The following is a 23042-nucleotide window of genomic DNA, read 5'->3' on the forward strand; positions in this document are numbered from 1 at the left end:
CAGCAATGGTATATAACATAACATGAGTATTTGTAAAGCGCACGTTCACCACAACGGGCATCTTGGCGCTGAAATAACAGATGTTTATTGTTACCCAACTCAATGGCACTCATTTTATCGACCCCAAATGGATGAAAGGCTGAGTGGACCCGCCGGGATTTGAACCTGTGACCATGAGGTCGAACACAGGCCCCTGCAGTAGACGCATTAGTCCACTGAGCCACCAGACCCGGCATATTATGCATCTTCAATAAGCAGTCTACACAATTCCTAGACACTGGCGCTCAAACACCAAAAACTAGTCTGCAACCTAAAGTAAGCACAAAAAAGATTGTTGGTTTACCCTGTGTCTACATGCCCTGAATCTGCTAGAATGCAATTACAAATCATGAAGCCAATTAATTTGATTGGGTAAATGAAGTTAAAGTACAAACGAGTAGCATTAATCAAGGAAGTGACTTCGGAAGGGGCATGGGTGTAACAGAAAATCTATTGGAACAATCAAAACTGTTCATCATGGTGACACAGAACGAAAGAGAGTCCAACCCTGGAGCTAACTGGGAACCCAATGTCAGCTCCTGTTGTTACTACCAATAATAGTAGGAGGATTAAATGGCCCAAGTAGCCGCTGATGAGATGTCGCTTTCTGGCATTTATACAGAGGTGGCTCAAACTCTTAATGCTTTCGAAAAGTCTAACCTAAATAATGGAAACCTCATGATTAGCTTCTCTCATTTATTAAATAGATTAATGTGACGTCAATAGTCAGTGTAAAATAAACATAAATAGTCTGAATGTTGCACCTTGGTATAATGAGGAATGTAAGCAAGACGGAATAGAGCTATTTGCAGCTGTTAAAGAAGGGAATTCGGAGTGACATAGTAGAGAGAAGGAAAATATATTGGAAGACACAGGATGAAGCTAAAAGGAACTGGGAGGCACAGAACTGGCGCACACTAGTAGAGGCTTTCAGACTGAAGGATTGACAGTTATTCTGGCACTTACTCTCTAAAGGGGTAACACATTTGAATAAAGAAGAGGGCTTTTACATACAGTCCCATGTCTGGGAAGATCACTTTCGGAAATTGTTCTCTGGAGAGGACTGGGAGTCTGAATCTGAGAATACACTGGTTAGGAAGGATTGTCCCTTAGAGCCATTAGAAGGGGACATAGTCAGCTTTACCCTAGATGAAACTGTGACTGCGATTAGCACACTTCAGCCTGGGAACGCACCAGGGCTGGATAGAATACCAGGAGATTTATATCTCGCCAAGCCAAACATATTGGGCCCACTACTGCACTTAGTCTTCAATGCCATAACACAGGGAGGGGACATCTGAGACCTGGAAGTGTGCATAAATAATCCCCATATTTAAGAAAGGAAACAAAGGGGATCCCTCAAACTATAGGCCCATTAGTAAAACTAAGTGCACATCGGTAAGGGTAACTCAGTAAGCACTGTGAGAAAATCACACAATAATTGCATCACACAATAAAAAATCTGAGAGCTCTTCTTCCAGGTGAGTAATTTACCATCGTATGTGATCACAAAAGGGCTCTGATTGGCCCGTAATGTTGTATTTCCGCCTAACGCACGGATATGCTTATAAGCAGGTTAGCGGACCAGAATGGAGAACGTTGTTCATTTCAGTTGGGACGCTGGGATTGGCTATTGGGCACACGGCTTGAAACTGTTTATGTGAAAAGTTGACCGGTCTTAATATGGCGGGTAACTGATTTGTTATTGTGAGCCCCATTGGATGAGGGGTCCTGCGGACCGACAAGTACACCTCTTGTCCTTCAATTAGGCGGGAGGAAGCGGCATTTTGATTGGCGGTACGGTTGTATAGCGGTGCATAGTCAATGTATACCTACCCAGTGTCGCTGGTTTGAACTCGACGGACGTTAACAGATTTGTCAGGTGAGAACTGAGGCTACGGAGACTTAGGTGAAGGTATTTTTTTGATCAGTTTAGGTACTTAGTTTGTTATTCTTTCATTTTAACCCCTTTGGTGCGGGGCAAATTCCCCCGCTGTGCTGGGGGGCGGGGGGGCGCGTACAGCGCCCCGATGCTGATGACTAGGTTAGCTCGTCATGCAGCACAGTGCTCGTGTGCTGATGACGAGCTGAGCTAGTCACGCACACCCGTTCCAATGGAACGCTCAGCACAGCAGGGGAATTAGCCCAGCATGCGAGCGTTCCACAGAACGGGCGCGGTCATGCTGAGCTCGTCATCAGCACACGAGCACCGTGGCTGATGACGAGCTGAGCTCGTCATCCGCATGGGAGGGGTTAAGAGAGTTTGAACATAATTAATAAGAATATGCGAGAATACTCAGGCCAGAGCTGAACAGGACGCCTTGGATGATAGGTGAGCCTTGCAGTTACTGTTATGGTTTAGCACTTACTTAGAGCAGGGTTGAGTCAGTCCTATCACGTGTTAACCAGGGAGATTGTAATCCTTTCAAACTGTGAAAAGTTGTGTGGGTTTATTTCTAAACAGTATAATTGTTTCTCAATAAAATGACTATTCGACATTTTTTCTAATTAAGAATATTAGACTATAATAGAGGTAGGACCAGTTTGTCCATAAAAGAGACCTCGTTACATTGTTTCATAGTGTCTAACTTTACCCATTTTTCATATGTTTTTTCGCATTCCTTATGGTTTAGAAGATTCAGCCAGGAAAAAGACTGTAATTTTTGGGGGGGATTGCGGTGAAGATTAGACGTCCTGGGTTTATATACAAAAGGCCACCGCACCATTGAGCTGTTTATGTATTGTGAGGTATGTCACTTTTAGTTCACCTTTTGTCATTGTGTTTGACTGTAGGCTCTGGAGTTTAATATTGTGATGTACACTGAATTGAGGTGGGTCAGTTCTTTGTGATCAATGATATGTGTAACAGTTTTCACAAGTGTCATTATTAGAATGGTATAACGGCAGGTTAACTGAGAGCCTTTAGCGATTTGTTTTAGCTTCAGTCATGTGTTTGTATGTTATGCACATGTTGCACATTAGTTGTGCACTACCTTATGGGTATTCTTATTGTTTGTTTTTAATTTTTTACAGCCCTGATGATGTCCACAATGTAAAAATCGTGTATGCTGTTCTAATTGATTTTCTTTTGGGTCAAGAAGCATTGATTCGGATGAAATTGTGTTTCTGAATATACATTTGATTGGACACTTGTCCTGTTGAAAATGTATCTGATGACGGATTAATTTTCGAATAAAACTTTGGATCACAGTACTGGACTGAAGTCTTTCTGTGAACATGACGCTCCTTCCATTAATCTTCATATATGACCATTAGCCTTGTATATGTAACACAAAGTTTTTTTTAATGATTCTGACACATCTTCATTGTTGGATAGAGGAAAATAGCATATTTTCCCATCTACAAGCTGTTTCTCGGGCGTCTACAAGCATTCTGGATCAGGTGTTCCGCTTCCTTATGCTTCTCTGGAAAGACGTTACGATTAAGATGGACACCAGTATGTCGTGTTTATTGATCTTAAATCAGCAGTTGACAAATAATCGTACCAATTTGTGGGCTACCTAGTAGCTTGCTTCAACTGCTGGTCCGATTGCACCAAGGTAATTATGCTAAAGTTAGGTGAAACCTAACCAACAATATATTGGTCTCAAAAGGGGTGCGACAAGGCTGTGGTTTGGCCCCAACCTTGTTTATCCTATATATAAATGGGCTAATCAACTAATTATGACTGTGGAGGTGATTTGCCCCCCCCCCCACCTAAACCATCCAGCAAACTCATTCCCTCTCTTTTATTTATTTATTTATTTGAAAGGTTTTATATAGCGCTGGCTAGATACTGAGGTATCGGAGCGCTTTACATGAGCATCAGACCATAGTGGCAGGTTACATCTTTACAAGGTTAAACAGTATCAGAGCATAGCTACATAGTTACATGATAGGTCGAGAAAAACAATAAGGACATATTCATAAGGGAAAAAGCAGGCAAGGGGAGAGATTCAGGGGAGAGGGGGTAGGAGCAGGGCAAGTTGACAAAGAATAAAGGAGGGAAGGAGGAGGGGGGGGACAAAGCATGATAGAGGAGGGGGAGGGTGAAGGGGGCACAAACCGGAAGACGAGTAAAAGCTGCGTCCAAAGTCCAGTAAGCTGTGATCCCAGGGGAAGTGGTATCATTCCCAAATCTCTGTTGCGAGAGGCTCCCTTTACGCAGTGGACTCTCTCAGAGGGGTCTCTGAGACTCCAAGGGCTACCTACTGGATTCTTCCCCAACAAGGAGAGAGGTAGTGCTTTGGCAAGGGGTGCCACACCATACCTCAACTGTGAGTGGCTCCCTTGGCGCTGTGTCACTCTCTCAGAGGGGTCACTGAGACTCCAGAGTATAGCTATTGGGCCTTTCCCCAACAAGGGGAAGAGTGCTTAGTCAAAGGGCACAAGGGACGGGGGGGCGGGCTAGGTGGCGTAGTTACATGTTATGTCGAGAACAAAGAAAATAAAAAAAGACCTGGTTAAGGCCCAAAAAAATCATTCAACCGAGTTTTAGAGAAAAGGCCATAATTAGAGTCCATACATCTAGAGATCTGGTTATGTAGAGCGCAGCAGAAAGTAAATTGCTTTCAGATCTTGGTTTATCTCTTGGTAGCTTTGAAGTGACGTGCGGGATGCATGCATCTATGCTTCTGTTGAAAGCCGCTCACTCTGGTGACCAGAAATGGAGGTCTAAGCTGTACGTACGGGGCTTCAGAAAGTACACTGCTTTTAGATCTTGGTGTATCTCTAGGATACTTGTAAGCAGCTTGCAGAGCGCATCTCTGCATCAGCTCAGTCTGGAGACCAGGAATGGAAGTTCCAGCTGTTCAACCTTTTGAACTCTGACTAAAGACTCCTGGGGTGGAAAAATATTGGGCCAAAGGAATTATGGATGGAGCCTGCTGCGCTGGTTGGTGTGACATGGTGGGGGTGGCGCAACTGTCAATCTGCTGCTTCTCCCTTCAATCTGCCTTCCCCAAGCAGGTGGTTGCTTAGGACAGCAAAGAACACAATGAATGTACCCCAGAGATGGCATGCCACAATGAAGCAGAAGGAGTTTCTAGTATACAAATAGCTGCTGGAACCCAGATACTTCCCACTTAATACATATTAGCAAACACCATAAAACACGTGGTTTGTTCATTAGCTCCAATCCTAATGTAAAACAACCACCCCTTCAGAAACAGTTTGGGATAGGACAGCAGCCATGGCCAGATTAAGGGGGGATGGGAAAAGTACTGGGATACAGCTCAATTATGCAATTTCGTTTGAAGATGGAAAAACATAAGAACAAACAAAGACCGTCTTCGAATGATGCAAACATATACAATTACATCAAGCAATGAGCGTTGCTCCGCAGTTAAGCAGCTCCTATCAAGTCAGCAAAACTACTTAAGCTAAAGTACAGTCTTCTTCACTTAAAGATATTATTAAGCAACTCTACAGAACACACCCCCCGCAGATTTTTGTATAGTCGGGTCAACAAATCCGCAATGCAGTCGACTCACCGTATATTGACAAGGTGCTTCTGCACAGGTTGATGCTGAAAATGGTCAGGCCACTGATGATGAAGACCACATGAGGGGGGATGCCGAAAACAGCAGGCAGTCTGGTACATGGGGGAATGATTCTGGCAAACGGATGCTGCGGTGTACTCGGTGTGTCTCTGTAGGCAACAGGAAGTCATAGGAGAGGGAGCCATCCTGCCAGCCAATGAATGAGAATCTTGCGGACTATTATGGCTGCTTAAGGAATGATGGTGAGAACAATGGTGGAAGCATGGGGAGCTCATGGTGGCAGTTCTTCGGTCGTCTAGAGACAGGGAGGATGGCTTTATTGTGCCATTAAGTTGCAGGCATCCATTTGGACTCACTTTTGCCCTTGGCGGTGAGCGGGTGGACCGCTGAGTCTCCGTTGCCGGTGGCTGGGAAGGAGAGGCCGGTGCCATTGGATGGGATGCTGCCATTGCAGAGGACCATACACTCACTTGCAGCCATGCTCCAAGTTCTCAGACAGCCGGGGGTGGTTCATGTATACAAAGGGTCCCGGAAGGCACAGTTGGGGCTGTGAGGAAGTCGTAGAAGCAGCATTTGAAGTTTAGACAATTTGAGATAGTCTTCTCTATCAGACAACGTTATGGACAAGACTCTCCAAATGATTTTCTTTCAATACCAAATTAGAGCTTAGTTTGCCACATGAACACTGTGAGGGCATTTCACTTTATTCGGGGAATGGACATCTTGTGATGAAAATATTCAGCGTACATGACACTGGAATCTGGGGATCACGGTTCAATCCCCAGCGCCGGCGGCAGATTAGCCCAGCACCATGTGACTCTGGGCAATAGCTTGCTCAATCTTCCCGACGGCCCCCAGCGCCTGGAAAACCTTATGGGTGATTGTTTGCGCTTTACAAATGTGGATTATTATTATTAACACACAGCGCCCCAGCCCTCAGTGGATGCACCAGCAGTCATTGGGTCTGTTTTCGCAGCAGCCTGTATCACCCGGGAAGGGAGGGATGATGCTCACTGCCTCCTGTGCGCGATGCTCCAGTAACCGGCTGGGCTCGGATGCTGCAAGTACTACAGAGAGAGCACTGGGCCAAGATCTCCCAGACTTGACAGCATCGGTCCAATGCAGCCAAACTCCAGACTGTTCAACAAAACCCCACTTTCTGGGCTCCCACAGGCTCTAGGAGGCGGACTCCAACGTCTGACTCTTTCACATAAATCACCCGATACAGCCCAAGCCGGCTCCCTCTTGTTAACCAAGGACTGCCTTGCTGCAGGCACCAAGGATGTGGAGAGCGCTGGGGAGTAACTCCCGCCTTTCCCAAACAAAAAAACGGTGGGGCCAGCACTTATTGCTCCCCCGTCAGCAGCACACCTCCCGGGGCAGCAACTCTTCTCCCTTCCTCCCAGAGCCGATGATACACTGCTCATTTTGAAAACCCCAATGGGCATTCAGAATGTTGTAAATAGGTTTGCCTTGAATGAGGATCGGAGCCTTGAAATTAACTGTTCCAAAACGAAGGTCATGGTTTTTAATACTTATAAATCTTTCAATGGGAAACTGAGACTGGGTCCAAACTTCCTAGACCAAGTCAAGGTTTTTGATTACTTAGGAGTTGGACTTACTGGCAACCTGGCAAAGGCACCTGCGATACAAAAGAGCACTCTCACACTCCAGCATGTGGATAGTGCAATGGTAAAGAAAATCAAATGATCGGTTTTCCACCCAACTTCCCCTGCAATACAAATACATCGGGCCTGAGGGTTGGGCGCAGCCCTCTATGGCGCTGAATTATGGGGACTGGAACAATTAAACCAATTAGATGTTTCTGATAACACATTTTTAAGATCAATTCCAAACTTGCCAATTAACACCCCATTATTACCGGTACGCCTTGGTCTTGGCCTAAAGTCATCACTGATCTTGGCCTAAAGTCTATCACTCATACTGCTGTCTTAAAGGTTCTAGTGTTTTGGGGGAGACTTTGGACTAGCAATGCCCAGATCCTGGTTAAGGACGCAGTGAAAGAATTATTAACCCCAGAAAGACAGGCCGGGCGACTGGGTTGGTTTAGAAAGGTCAGGCAGTGGCTTTTCAAACTGGGGTTGGGGACTCTGTGGGACGACCCAAAGTCCATGTGAAAAAAAGATACAGGGATTATATTGAGTTTAGATTCACTAATGTTACGGCACTAGGCACTTGAACTAAAAGATTCTGAGATTTTAAAAATTGTTTTCAGTTTCATAACTACTTGGACGAAGTTGAACCTCCTTAGTCACTAGCACTTTATATTCAATTTGACTAGGGTTCTTCCCCTGAATACTATGGAAAGTAGCTGGGCAAATGCTACTGTAATCCTACTGTGCCCGGTGTGCAGCTCAAGCCCTGAAACTACAGAACATTTCATGTTCACTTGTCCTTACCATGCATATATCAGAAAAAGGTGGATCATCACTGATTGTCGATTGCTGTCATTTACGTGATCTGTAGATGCACTACGTATGTTTAGATCAGACACACCTGGGTGACTTGTGTTTATATCATCTAAATACTTGCTCTATGCTTGGTGGCACAGGTCTAAGATGCGAGTTCTATTTGGGTATGTGTATGAATAATGCAGGGAGGAAGGACCCATTGTTTAAATCTAGGGAATACTGTAAATATTGATGTAACTGAACAGACCTTGTGCTTTTTTTGCAGGACTCGAAATTATCATTTTAAATAGTTTTATGAGGTTTTTAATGGATTTTAGCCAGACACATAATACATATGTTACTTTTAATGATGTTCAGAATCATGAAGTTTTTATGATGGCAATATTACTGTTTTTATTCTAATGTCTTAATGTAAATGTAAATGTTGGATACTTGTAAAGCGCACTGTTACTCTACCCAAGTGTCCTGGCACTCTAGACCGCTGGGGAACCCGTCCTGGTTTTCCCTGTGAGATGGTCCCTTTCTGGGTATCTCCAGGGTGAAACCAGGCATCCCCGGCGTTTGTGGGGGGCCGTTGTAGAGATGATGCAAGCTTAATACCCAGAGTTACCGAGTGTGTTCCCTGGTTAGTGTAGGCACTGAGGCGAGAATTATCGAGTCCGTTGACCCTGGTCCAAGACCCTGCCGCGTCGGGAATTGAACCCTGGTCCCGGGCCGTTCTCTGCTTACAGGTCTGCCGCCTCTAACCAGTGAGCCACACCTCTCCAATGTATGACGTGAGCTGCTTCTTTATATGTGAATGGTCATTATTGATTGAATAAACTATCTACCTATGTGCACTGAGATCCTGTAGTGAGTTCCTACATCCGAGAGTAAATACAAGAATGCAGTGAGATCGAGCGAGAAGAATGAGCTGTGAACAAAGAGGTCATATACAGTATTGTTTTCTAATCGTCAGGTGTGATCATATGAAAGCTGAGAAACCCCAGGAAGATGTTCCTGTGGAGCAGACTACTCTTCAGAGCAGACAACATGCATCCTGGCAGGATAAGCTCCTGGAATTAAAAGGTAAATATATATCTGATTACAAAATTAAACCCAACTAAGGAAGAAATGTTCATGGTGGAGGGTTTACTGCATGGCCAGGGCACCTTTGCATTCTATGAAGATTACACTCCTAGCTTAATGTTACAGTAAGTGCTGTTATGGCCGATTATACTACCCTCCTACCCAACAAAAGGGTAATCTAAGTGTCTGCGTTTGGAATCAATGGAGAGTGAGAGAGAATAAAGCTTTGTGAGATCACAGTATGAATGATGCTGGTAATCACGCAATCGGAGATACTTGGGTTCTAGGATGAAGAGATGCAGGTCCAGTCCAGCTCACTCCCAGGCAAGAGTTCAGCAAGTTGCAGTCCCTCCAGCAGCCCAGCAGACCTTCTTCCTGGTAGAATTTCCTGTTCCAGAAGTGTTCGGAGTTGGTGGTGTCAGAGGTCCAGTACTTCTACAGAGTCAGGCCTTTGAAGTGGGGGAGACTTCAAATAGATTCCTTTGAAGTGCAAAACTACCATTCTTTCCTGGCCTGGCTCCAGACTCACTATGTGGGGTATGCAACTCTGTGTGGGGAAAGGACACAGCCCTTTCCGGTGTAAGTGTCAGCTCCTCCCTCCTGTCCTGCCCAGGATGACCCATAAGGATGGAGATTGACACTCATTTGCACCAACCCTACCTGTGTGTCTAGAGGAAATGCAGAAAGCCAGCTGTCACCCACCCCAAAAGTGTATGCCAGAGGCAGGCAAAAGTCAACAAATGATAACAGTAAGAAAATGTCAATTTTCTAAAAGTTATGGGGGAAAGAAGGTTGACCCAATTGATGGGTGGCTAGATTGGGCCAAGTACACAATGAGAAAAGACTAGCCACCACATTTGATGCTGTTTAAACAGACAAAGAACCCAACCTTGATTCATTGGTCCTGGTTATTTAACCACTTATTTAATTTGTTTCTAGTTTTTCAATGTCATGAATGTCTGAGATTGAGAAAACACTTTCTGTTCCAACACAATACCATTGATTAGACGTACAATTAACAACAATACATTAAACTCATAAAAACAATATAACAATCTGAATTGAATACCAGTCATATTTTCGTGAAAAAAGTTCATACATGCAACCGTCCTAATTCATATAATTTGTATAGTTTTGTTAGGATGCTGCCCATTGGGAAACAGAATGTTTAAAAGCAGGGCCAACTGGGGGAGAATGTTACAAAATAGCCCTCAAGGCTGCTTATGTTCATAATTTAAAGAGTCCTCAATGGTAGAATGATGTCGACACGTCTTCGAGACCCAGTGGTAATCCTGGGGCTCTCTTCAGGGCTTTGACTTGGTGTAATCTAAATAATGAAAAACACAGTGTTGCTATTTTGTATCTAGTGCCCCTTTTATCATTGTTTTATATGTCAGATTAATGAAAACTTACTGCACTATACCTGGTGGTCACTCTAAACTTGATTGCTAGAAGTCTCTTCGTCACTAATGTGGAGAAGATACAAATTCACAGTTACTTCTATTGGATGATATACTAAAACAGGCATTGCCTGAGGATTGGAAGTCGGTTGTCCTAGGAATGGAAGATGAATGCATCAGGAATGGAAGGTGAATGCATCAGGAATGGAAGGTGAATGCATCAGGAATGGAAGGTGAATGCATCAGGAATGGAAGGTGAATGCATCAGGAATGGAAGGTGAATGCATCAGGAATGGAAGGTGATTGCTACAGGAATGGAAGGTGAATGCTACAGGAATGGAAGGTGAATGCATCCGGAATGGAAGGTGAATGCATCAGGAATGGAAGGTGAATGCATCAGGAATGGAAGGTGAATGCATCAGGAATGGAAGGTGAATGCTACAGGAATGGAAGGTGAATGCCTCAGGAATGGAAGGTGAATGCTACAGGAATGGAAGGTGAATGCTACAGGAATGGAAGGTGAATGCTACAGGAATGGAAGGTGAATGCCTAAGGAATGGAAGGTGAATGCCTCAGGAATGGAAGGTGAATGCCTCAGGAATGGAAGGTGAATGCCTCAGGAATGGAAGGTGAATGCCTCAGGAATGGAAGGTGAATGCCTCAGGAATGGAAGGTGAATGCCTCAGGAATGGAAGGTGAATGCCTCAGGAATGGAAGGTGAATGCCTCAGGAATGGAAGGTGAATGCCTCAGGAATGGAAGGTGAATGCCTCAGGAATGGAAGGTGAATGCCTCAGGAATGGAAGGTGAATGCCTCAGGAATGGAAGGTGAATGCCTCAGGAATGGATGGTGAATGCCTCAGGAATGGATGGTGAATGCCTCAGGAATGGATGGTGAATGCCTCAGGAATGGAAGGCGAATGCCTCAGGAATGGAAGGCGAATGCCTCAGGAATGGAAGGCGAATGCCTCCAGAATGGAAAGTGAACGCTCCAGAATAGACGGTAAATGCCTCCAGAGTGGACGGTAAATGCCTCAGATTTGGAAGGTGAATATCTCAGGAATGGATGGTGAACGCCTCAGGAATGCACAGTGAATGCGTCCGGAATGGTAGGTGAATGTTGAATACATCAGGAATGGAAGGCGAATGCCTCAGGAAAAGGTTAATATTTCCGGAATAGAAGGTGAAAGCCTCAGAAATGGAACATAAATGTCTCAGGAATGGAAGGTGAATGCCTCAAGAATGGAAGGTGAATGCCTCAGGAATGGACGGTAAATGCCTCAGGAATGGACGGTAAATGCCTCAGGAATGGATGGTGAATGCCTCAGGAATGGAAGGTGAATATCTCAGGAATGGATGGTGAATGCCTCAGGAATGCACGGGGAATGCCTCCGGATTAGAAGTCGGTTGTCCTAGGAATGGAAGATGAATGCATCAGGAATGGAAAGTGAATGCATCAGGAATGGAAGGGGAATGCATCAGGAATGGAAGGGGAATGCATCAGGAATGGAAGGGGAATGCATCAGGAATGGAAGGGGAATGCATCAGGAATGGAAGGGGAATGCATCAGGAATGGAAGGGGAATGCATCAGGAATGGAAGGGGAATGCATCAGGAATGGAAGGGGAATGCATCAGGAATGGAAGGGGAATGCATCAGGAATGGAAGGGGAATGCATCAGGAATGGAAAGTGAATGCATCAGGAATGGAAGGTGAATGCCTCAGGAATGGAAGGTGAATGCCTCAGGAATGGAAGGTGAATGCCTCAGGAATGGAAGGTGAATGCCTCAGGAATGGAAGGTGAATGCCTCAGGAATGGAAGGTGAATGCCTCAGGAATGGAAGGTGAATGCCTCAGGAATGGAAGGTGAATGCCTCAGGAATGGAAGGTGAATGCCTCAGGAATGGAAGGTGAATGCCTCAGGAATGGAAGGTGAATGCCTCAGGAATGGAAGGTGAATGCCTCCGGAATGGAAGGTGAATGCCTCCGGAATGGAAGGTGAATGCCTCCGGAATGGAAGGTGAATGCCTCCGGAATGGAAGGTGAATGCCTCCGGAATGGAAGGTGAATGCCTCAGGAATGGAAGGTGAATGCCTCAGGAATGGAACTCGGGAATGGAAGGTGAATGCCTCAGGAATGGAAGGCGAATGCCTCAGGAATGGAAGGCGAATGCCTCAGGAATGGAAGGCGAATGCCTCAGGAATGGAAGGCGAATGCCTCGGGAATGGAAGGCGAATGCCTCGGGAATGGAAGGCGAATGCCTCGGGAATGGAAGGCGAATGCCTCGGGAATGGAAGGCGAATGCCTCGGGAATGGTAGGCGAATGCCTCGGGAATGGAAGGCGAATGCCTCGGGAATGGAAGGCGAATGCCTCGGGAATGGAAGGCGAATGCCTCGGGAATGGAAGGCGAATGCCTCAGGAATGGAAGGCGAATGCCTCAGGAATGGAAGGCGAATGCCTCAGGAATGGAAGGCGAATGCCTCAGGAATGGAAGGCGAATGCCTCAGGAATGGAAGGCGAATGCCTCAGGAATGGAAGGCGAATGCCTCAGGAATGGAAGGCGAATGCCTCAGGAATGGAAGGCGAATGCCTCAGGAATGGAAGGCGAATGCCTCAGGAATGGAAGGCGAATGCCTCAGGAATGGAAGGCGAATGCCTCAGGAATGGAAGGCGAATGCATCAGGAATGGAAGGCGAATGCATCAGGAATGGAACTCAGGAATGGAAGGTGAATGCCTCAGGAATGGAAGGTGAATGCCTCAGGAATGGAAGGTGAATGCCTCAGGAATGGAAGGTGAATGCCTCAGGAATGGAAGGTGAATGCCTCAGGAATGGAAGGTGAATGCCTCAGGAATGGAAGGTGAATGCCTCAGGAATGGAAGGTGAATGTCTCAGGAATGGAAGGTGAATGTCTCCGGAATGGAAGGGGAATGCCTCCAGAATGGAAAGTGAACGCTCCAGAATAGACGGTAAATGCCTCCAGAGTGGACGGTAAATGCCTCCAGAGTGGACGGTAAATGCCTCCAGAGTGGACGGTAAATGCCTCCAGAGTGGACGGTAAATGCCTCCAGAGTGGACGGTAAATGCCTCCAGAGTGGACGGTAAATGCCTCCAGAGTGGACGGTAAATGCCTCCAGAGTGGACGGTAAATGCCTCCAGAGTGGACGGTAAATGCCTCCAGAGTGGACGGTAAATGCCTCCAGAGTGGACGGTAAATGCCTCCAGAGTGGACGGTAAATGCCTCCAGAGTGGACGGTAAATGCCTCCAGAGTGGACGGTAAATGCCTCCAGAGTGGACGGTAAATGCCTCCAGAGTGGACGGTAAATGCCTCCAGAGTGGACGGTAAATGCCTCCAGAGTGGACGGTAAATGCCTCCAGAGTGGACGGTAAATGCCTCCAGAGTGGACGGTAAATGCCTCAGGTTTGGAAGGTGAATATCTCAGGAATGGATGGTGAATGTTGAATACATCAGGAATGGAAGGCGAATGCCTCAGGAATGGAAGGTGAATGCCTCAGGAATGGAAGGTGAATGCCTCAAGAATGGAAGGTGAATGCCTCAGGAATGGACGGTAAATGCCTCAGGAATGGACGGTAAATGCCTCAGGAATGGACGGTAAATGCCTCAGGAATGGACTGTAAATGCCTCAGGAATGGACTGTAAATGCCTCAGGAATGGATGGTGAATGCCTCAGGAATGGAAGGTGGATATCTCAGGAATGGATGGTGAATGCCTCAGGAATGCACGGGGAATGCCTCCGGATTAGAAGTCGGTTGTCCTAGGAATGGAAGATGAATGCATCAGGAATGGAAGGTGAATGCATCAGGAATGGAAAGTGAATGCATCAGGAATGGAAGGGGAATGCATCAGGAATGGAAAGTGAATGCATCAGGAATGGAAGGGGAATGCATCAGGAATGGAAAGTGAATGCATCAGGAATGGAAAGTGAATGCATCAGGAATGGAAGGTGAATGCATCAGGAATGGAAGGTGAATGCCTCAGGAATGGAAGGCGAATGCATCAGGAATGGAAGGCGAATGCATCAGGAATGGAAGGCGAATGCATCAGGAATGGAAGGCGAATGGAAGGTGAATGCATCAGGAATGGAAGGTGAATGCCTCAGGAATGGAAGGTGAATGCCTCAGGAATGGAAGGTGAATGCCTCAGGAATGGAAGGTGAATGCCTCAGGAATGGAACTCGGGAATGGAAGGTGAATGCCTCAGGAATGGAAGGGGAATGCCTCAGGAATGGAAGGCGAATGCCTCAGGAATGGAAGGCGAATGCCTCAGGAATAATGGAAGGCGAATGCCTCAGGAATAATGGAAGGCGAATGCCTCAGGAATAATGGAAGGCGAATGCCTCAGGAATAATGGAAGGCGAATGCCTCAGGAATAATGGAAGGCGAATGCCTCAGGAATAATGGAAGGCGAATGCCTCAGGAATAATGGAAGGCGAATGCCTCAGGAATAATGGAAGGCGAATGCCTCAGGAATAATGGAAGGCGAATGCCTCAGGAATAATGGAAGGCGAATGCAATCTGGAATGGAAGGCGAATGCAATCTGGAATGGAAGGCGAATGCAATCTGGAATGGAAGGCGAATGCATCAGGAATGGAAGGCGAATGCATCAGGAATGGAAGGCGAATGCATCAGGAATGGAAGGCGAATGCATCAGGAATGGAAGGCGAATGGAAGGTGAATGCATCAGGAATGGAAGGTGAATGCCTCAGGAATGGAAGGTGAATGCCTCAGGAATGGAAGGTGAATGCCTCAGGAATGGAAGGTGAATGCCTCAGGAATGGAAGGTGAATGCTTCAGGAATCGAATGGTCAATACCCTAGGGATGGAAGGTGAATGCCTCAGGAATGGGAAGCGAACGTATCAGAGATGGATTTGAAATCAGCGGATACAGAAGGTGAACTTCAGCAGTTATTGAAGCTAAGGCTGTGTTGGATGCACCGAGGGTAGCCCTTAGATAAAGTAGGTGAAATGCTCACACAGCCGATGAAATCGTAACATGTTATAAGCGGTATTGTCGAAACCCAGTTACCTGAAAAAACGTTGAGCTACAGAAAAAATGACAGTTTTCAGGTAAGAGGCACCAGATTGATCTTAAACTCATCGAAATCTCTGCTAAGACCTTCACGTTTGCTTTCCCAAATCAATGACATTCTCGTGTTATTGCAGCATATGAAGCAATGCACGAGGACAGGGGGGCAGGGTGGCCAAGCAGCGGCTCATCCCAGGTTAAACCAACAACAAAGTACATATCGGGCACTGAGCCTCTCACTGAAGCAGCTTTAAACAACTGCTCTGTTCTGTTATTTTGCAGAAGGTCGTTGACAATACCGGAAGTATATGTCCTACTGAGGCTTGCATGCTGGAGCCGTCCTAGTATGCTGACGACGTAATCTCAAAGTACCTTCTGAAAAGATATTAGAATTCTGGATCACAGACCACCATTTAAAAATGTGTTCATGTTCCAGAATAAAAATTGGGAAATATTCATGTAAGATGGAACCAAACAACTGTGACTCCAAGCCAAGGTAACTCATAAGGAAATAAAAGATATTCTCTGCCATGCCCTTATTATCTTGATTCCAATAGGCCTTTCCTGTGTGATCCTCTGCCGGCAAGAAGACAGACACTACGGATATATGGGGGGAATGGGGGGGGGTGGCCACAGTATAAATCACGGTGATGTATGGGAGTGTTGCACTGCATGAAAACACTGCAGCGCATTACAGTACAGCAATGCAGGACAGTGTTGCATATGGGAGTGCTGGAATAATTAACGTGCAGAACTGCATGAAAGTACTGCAGGCACTGAAGCGCTGAAATAACCAAGATGGGAAGCTGTACAGTCTGGTCTTCGGGCAGTGCGGACAATTTTAGAGCGTTTGCTTCCCATCACTTCCGGCCCAGGCACATCCTGGGCTCAGCCCTCCCTCATCAGAGCATAATGAGAGCAGCAAGACAAAATGCACCATAAATGATCCTCTCAGAGGAGAGGGGGAGGGCGTGCAGTAAAAAAAAAAGCAGGCTGTACTCGGGGCAACTGGGAGAAGAGCGCTGGAGAGAGAAAGGTGACCAGGAGGATGAATGTGGCAAGAGATGAGGCGTGAGTGGTGGGGATAGAGAGAGAGAGAGTGAGAGTGTGCTGAGGTGAACAGAAAAGGGCGCGGACTGTAATGTGTGAGGGGAAAGAAAAAACGAGAATGGACAAGGTGAGTGTGGATAGACTGAGCAAGGCAAGCGGTAGCATGTGGAGAAGGAGAGGGTTGTGAGAGGATAAAGGAAATACAGTTTAAAATCAGTACAGGGGCTGAAACAAGTAGCCCTTAAACACTACGCAGGAAAAAGTGCGCTGGGATCGTCCTCTGCCTTCAGCATTAGGGACTATATTTTTAGGTCTCGGGACCTAGCCTACACTGCGTCAGCAGTGTGGGCGGAGCCCAGAGGCCTCTTACCGGCGTTTTGGGTTTAGACCTTGCATTCCACAACGCGCGTGCATTTTTGGAATCCAATGTCCAATTTAATTGGTCTTGGTGTGCGTACTGTTTTGAAACAGAACACGCAATAGGCCATAGGCAGTCGTGTGGCTCCGCCTATGGCCTATTGGTGTCTGTTACGCGCACCAGAGGCCATATGTTTTGACTTATCCCGGCTTGACAGCTGAGATAATTCAAAACATATGGTGGCAGTGGCGCGCACGCGCGCGCACACCACTGCGGGCTTATTTTTACAATTGTATCGCTTTCGCGATCCTTTGAAGTGCCGCTTGTTTACCTTGCCTCTTCACGCTCTATTATTTATCTGTATGTCAGATGGGGCGGTCGAGGGAGAACCAGGAGTGAGGCGACCTTGAGGTGTGCTGCTGCTTCTCTGCGGGGGCCAGTTTTTTAACGTTACCCAAATTAATTTAATAGCCGAATATTTCACCACGGAACGTGACTTTTCACGATTCTAATGTGAAAAAGCATAACAAAGTGTATAAATTCTCGCTTCGAGCAAAACAGCCACGCGCACATTTCAAGATCTTTTTTAAGTTATTTTCTGCATTTAAAACGTCTCGTCAGCTGTAACTTCCCATTCAGAGCTAAACTGTCAAGGTGCTTGTGTTTTTGTCAGGAACTTCAGACTTTGGAACAGGGGAACCAAGTTTGAGTGCCGGCGTCGGCTGTGCTGTGATTCGGGGCAAATCACTTAATTTCCCCGTGCCTACAAAAAAAAAAATTGATCGCCTGTGACATAACTGGGGCTTATGTAAAGCGCTCCAATATATTTGGATCGAATTCGCGCCATATAAGGGTGCAAAAATATGTTCTTCGCTACAACATACAGTAAATTAAGATTGGAATATGTTCACCCCATAAAGGTCGCTCTGCAGAGTCCCAGCACAAATGACAGTTTATAACAATACGTGTTCTGTAAATAGCGCCTAACACCTCAAGCGCAGTAAATCCATTACTCAGAACGATGTACCGACCTGTGGAGACGGAAAGGACGAGTTGCCATTTCCAGCATTGTTCCACCAGATGCCAGCACCAACGAGGGGGTAGCCCACGAGCTGTACGTGTCTTCCCTGTATTGCACGCATTTTCCACACATGGTGTCACTCAATACCACTATGGGGTTTGCACGCCCTGCTTTTGTGCTGCACTGTGGAGAGAGCCCATCTGACAAATCATCAGGGCAATTCAAGTATGCCTGTGACTTCATTGTGCAGCTTTGGGGGCTTGATTTTTTTGTTGCAGTTTTATATAGCCTGAACTCAACCCGAAGGTATTCGAGCGCCTTACGTGAGCACCAGTTTCATCACACAAGGACACATTTTTTGCGGGAACAGGAGATTTAGTGATTTGCCCAGAATCACAGGACGTTGACACGACGCCGGACTCGAACCATATTACTTAGTTCCAAATTCCGCAGCTCTGGTTGAAACGCAACATACTCTCCCTTTATTGGCCCCATGTGGATTCCATCAGTAGTTAATGTAAATCGATCGGCGGTCAAACATAGGGCCTCACAGACTACAAGGCAGATGAACCCGTTTTTCCAGACAAATGCCTCGCCTCAGTGTACCCATGTGTGATATCCTGTCTGTCTACGCAAATCCAAATGTGACCCCTCCCTCTTTTGCATTCAAAGAGCACAGGCTTGTGCTTTATTAAGCAAGGGGTCGATGCCACGTTCTTGCAAAGTATGCGCTCTTTCCACTTACTTGATATGCATGGTGTCCCTTTGTAGTGCAAATGTTTGAAGGTCTGCATGTATATATCCACCTTCATCATGGCGATTGCATCTGTGAAAAGTATTTGCCAGAATGCTCTTCAATCTCTTCCACTTTATGGGGGTATGAACTGTCTCTTAAGTGCTTCTGCGTTACGTACTGTTTTATGGGTGCCTGGAAAGCACGACGCCTCGTTTGAATGTGTCACAGATGCTTGTCTGTCTTGTCCTGTTTCTTGTGTGTGAAGAGACAAAGCAGGGTCTCACATGATTGATGGCCACACAAGCTGCAGAAGGAAATGATTCACCACAAGCCTGTAACTGAAGAATTTCCAACAGCTGATTAGAAGCCACTTGCGAAGGAGATTCTGTTTCACCTGCATATATTTCGAATACTACTCTCCGCGGGGTGGGAATGTGTTTTATGGAGCACGAGAAAAGTACACTAGTGTAGAGCTTTGAAAGTTTCAATTTAAGACGACCCATATATTGTACGCACCAGGTCTAATAATGCACGCGTATCTTACTGTAAAACAAACCGCATCGACAAAAGACAAGCAAAAACAGCAAGAAGCAGGTTACCAGTTAACTGGAAGGTAAGGGAAAGACGCATTGCAGTGTGACTGCAGTGTGACTGCAGAGTGAGTGCAGAGTGAATGTGAGTGCAGAGTGAATGTGAGTGCAGAGTGAGTGTGAGTGCAGAGTGAGTGCAGAGTGAGTGCGAGTGCAAAGCGAGTGCAGAGTGACTGCAGAGTGAGTGTGACTGCAGAGTGAGTGTGACTGCAGAGTGAGGGCAGAGTGAGGGAGAGGGCAGAGTGAGGGAGAGGGCAGAGTGAGGGAGAGGGCAGAGTGAGGGAGAGGGCAGAGTGAGGGAGAGGGCAGAGTGAGGGAGAGGGCAGAGTGAGGGAGAGGGCAGAGTGAGAGTGAGTACAGAGTGAGAGTGAGTACTGAGTGAGTGCAGAGTGAGTGGGACTACAGAGTGACTGCAGAGTGAGTGTGACTGCAGAGTGAGTGCAGACTGCTGCACGCCACACACTGCTGCACGCCACACACTGCTGCACGCCACACACTACTGCACGCTCCACGCCACACACTGCTGCACGCCGCACACCACACACTGCTGCACGCCACACACTGCTGCACGCCTCACACTGCTGCACGCCTCACACTGCTGCACGCCTCACACTGCTGCACGCCTCACACTGCTGCACGCCTCACACTGCTGCACGCCACACACTGCTGCACGCCACACACTGCTGCACGCCACACACTGCTGCACGCCACACACTGCTGCACGCCACACACTGCTGCACGCCACACACTGCTGCACGCCACACACTGCTGCTCGCCACACACTGCTGCTCGCCTCACACTGCTGCAGAGTGCGAGTGACAGCAGAGTGCGAGTGACAGCAGAGTGCGAGTGACAGCAGAGTGCGAGTGACAGCAGAGTGCGAGTGACAGCAGAGTGCGAGTGACAGCAGAGTGCGAGTGACAGCAGAGTGCGAGACACAGCAGAGTGCGAGACACAGCAGAGTGCGAGACACAGCAGAGAGTGTGACAGCAGTACAGGAGCACTGGTCCCAGCAGTATAGAAGCACGGAACACACAGTACAGGAACACTGGTACCAGCAGTACAGAAGCACGGAACACACAGTACAGGACCACTGGTCCTAGCAGTACAGAAGCACGGAACGCACAATACATGAGCACTGGTCCCAGCAGTAAAGGAGCACTGGTCCCAGCAGTACAGGCGCACTGGTCCCAGCAGTACAGAAGCACAGAACACACAGTACAGGAACACTGGTCCCAGCAGTACTGAAGCACGGAACCCACAGTACAGGAACACTGGTCCCAGCAGTACAGGAACACTGGTCCCAGCAGTACAGAAGCATGGAACAGTACAGGAGCACTGGTTCCAGCAGTACAGGAGCATTGGTCCCAGCAGTACAGGAACACCCCAACACACATCTGCAACACACACTAACACACACACACCCACACACCTAACACCACACACCCCCTCCAACTCAAACTTCACCCTCCAACTCTACCCTCAAACTCCAACTCTACCCTCAAACTCCAACTCTACCCTCAAACTCTACCCTCAAACTCCAAGTCTACCCTCAAACTCCAAGTCTACCCTCAAACTCCAAGTCTACCCTCAAACTCCAAGTCTACCCTCAAACTCCAAGTCTACCCTCAAACTCCAACTCTACCCTCAAACCCCAACTCTACCCTCAAACCCCAACTCTACCCTCAAACTCCAACACTACCCTCAAACTCTACACTCCAACACTACCCTCAAACTCCAACACTACCCTCAAACTCCAACACTACCCTCAAACTCCAACACTACCCTCAAACTCTACCCTCAAACTCCAACTCTACCCTCAAACTCTACCCTCAAACTCCAACACTACCCTCAAACTCCAACACTACCCTCAAACTCTACACTCAAACTCCAAGTCTACCCTCCAACTCCACCCTCCAACTCCAACAATAGGAACAGTAATGCTACATGAGGAGGAAATTACTAGTGACCAAAGTACATCAGCAAAAGTTAAGTTACAAGGCGCAAAAGTGACAATTGTGAGCAAACAAAAATACAAGAGGTAGCAAACTGTGCAATAAAGGAGGAAAAAGTTACACGTGTGCAGGTTACAACAGCGACCAAAGTACAAGTAGAGGTATAATACTGTCCACCCTCCAACTCCACCCTGCAAATTTTCACCAAGCTCACACACACCACCAGTCGTCAGTGCACGCTTTCACCAGGCACACACCACCACCCGTCCGTGCACACTTACAGCCATCACTACACACATCAATTGTTAACGAATCCACAATTAACTATTGTACCAATAGCAGTATTGCAAACTTTACTTTTAAACATAATCACCTAAAGCTCAGCATGCTACCATTGCTACAATTCCAATCCAAACCACATAATTCCATTACACACTACATACATACACTCCATAACACATGGCGAAAAGACATTGCCATTTACAATGCCATTTCCTCTAACTCAAATAAATCCGAGACTTATTGCATTTCTAATGCTTGTTTGTTGTTGTTGAAGAAAATGTTATTAATAAGATCTAACGTGGCAGGCATAGCCACAAAAAAAGACTGTATCGAAGGTACGAAATGTGACGTGACTAGCATTTACGTCAACTGCATACCGACTTAAAATATGTATTGGCAAAGCCAGTAGGTCTTGCCTTTTGGGGCTACCGGCTTTGCCGATGCAATTTCTCGACGCAAAAAGTGGAAAAAGGCGTGATGAAGCAACTGTTATCTTCCTTATTTTTTAATATACCAATCCAAAAGGGCAGATGGCATGTAGGTCAGGGAAAAAAACAATTGTTTAAAAGAACATGAAAAAAACAAAGCAGAGGCGGAAGGCAAAGGAGGAATGGGCGGGAGGAGGAAAGGAAAAGCCGTCACGACAGAGTTAAACTAGGGTGGAGAGACGCACCCGGAGAGAACACATAGGGTGGAGCATCAGAAGAGTTTCCCGGGGGAGAAGCAAATGAGAGAGATGGAGTAGCACACAAAAGAGAGAGCAATATACGGCGTGGTGCAAGTACACAAGACGGAGAGCAAAACAGAGCACGTGAGTGAGCAATTTGGCGGTGGCGAAGAACACGAGAGCTAGAGAGAGCATGCAGCACACCAGGGAGAGCGCAACACAGAACATGGGGAGGCGGGTGTTTTGGCAGGGGGGGGGAGAACACGAACGAGAGAGCAGGAAAGCACATGCACTCTCGAGTGCTTCACAAAAAAGACAAGCATTGGTCGCGCGGCAGTAATAGTAACGCCGTGCGGCTGTGAACGACAAAGTCATCGCGATGACGATCGCTGTGAAAACGAAAGTGATCGCGATGACGCGCTAGAGCACGCAAGGGATGCACGTGCAGTAGCACGCGTGCTTGTGCGTGTTCTAGCACGCTGGGGACCGCTTTGGGAGCACTTCCAAAAGCCGCTACTAAATGTCTCTCCGAGCAGCGATTGCCGCTGACTCAGTGAGACCTAAGCGTACTCGTGTTTATCGTTGTCGGAAAGGACTTCTCCGTATTTTCTTTTTGAAAGAAACCCGGCACGCAGTTAGGGAAACATTTGCTTGCGGAACAATGCAACATTGTATTTAAGTGGAATGAAGAAGGCTTACTTTTCACTTGTGGCATTCGGACTTTGTCTTTCTCAGTTTGAACAATAGCGGTTACTTCCTGCTTCGTGTGAGATGTTTATAAAAAACGGACTACTGGAAACGAGCCCTCTGATTCAATTGTGAATTTATTTTCTCTCAAAACAAGAAAATATCCTTGTTGGGTTTTTTTTTGAGAATCAACTGCACCACTGCGTTTT

General features: G+C 46.8%; 1 protein-coding gene across 2 annotated transcripts in view; it reads left to right on the top strand.

The window, feature by feature from the left end:
* Positions 1–23042, top strand: part of LOC144756201 (E3 ubiquitin-protein ligase TRIM39-like) — a 319451-nt gene that overhangs the window by 194036 nt on the left and 102373 nt on the right. For both annotated transcript variants that reach the window (XM_078645807.1, XM_078645808.1), the window contains exon 5: positions 8931–9040. In XM_078645807.1, coding sequence (XP_078501933.1) covers positions 8931–9040 — 110 coding nt within the window. The remainder of the gene's footprint in view (positions 1–8930; positions 9041–23042) is intronic.

The sequence above is a fragment of the Lissotriton helveticus genome, chromosome 5_1, assembly GCF_964261635.1.
Source record: "Lissotriton helveticus chromosome 5_1, aLisHel1.1, whole genome shotgun sequence".
Classification (NCBI taxonomy): Eukaryota; Metazoa; Chordata; class Amphibia; order Caudata; family Salamandridae; genus Lissotriton; species Lissotriton helveticus.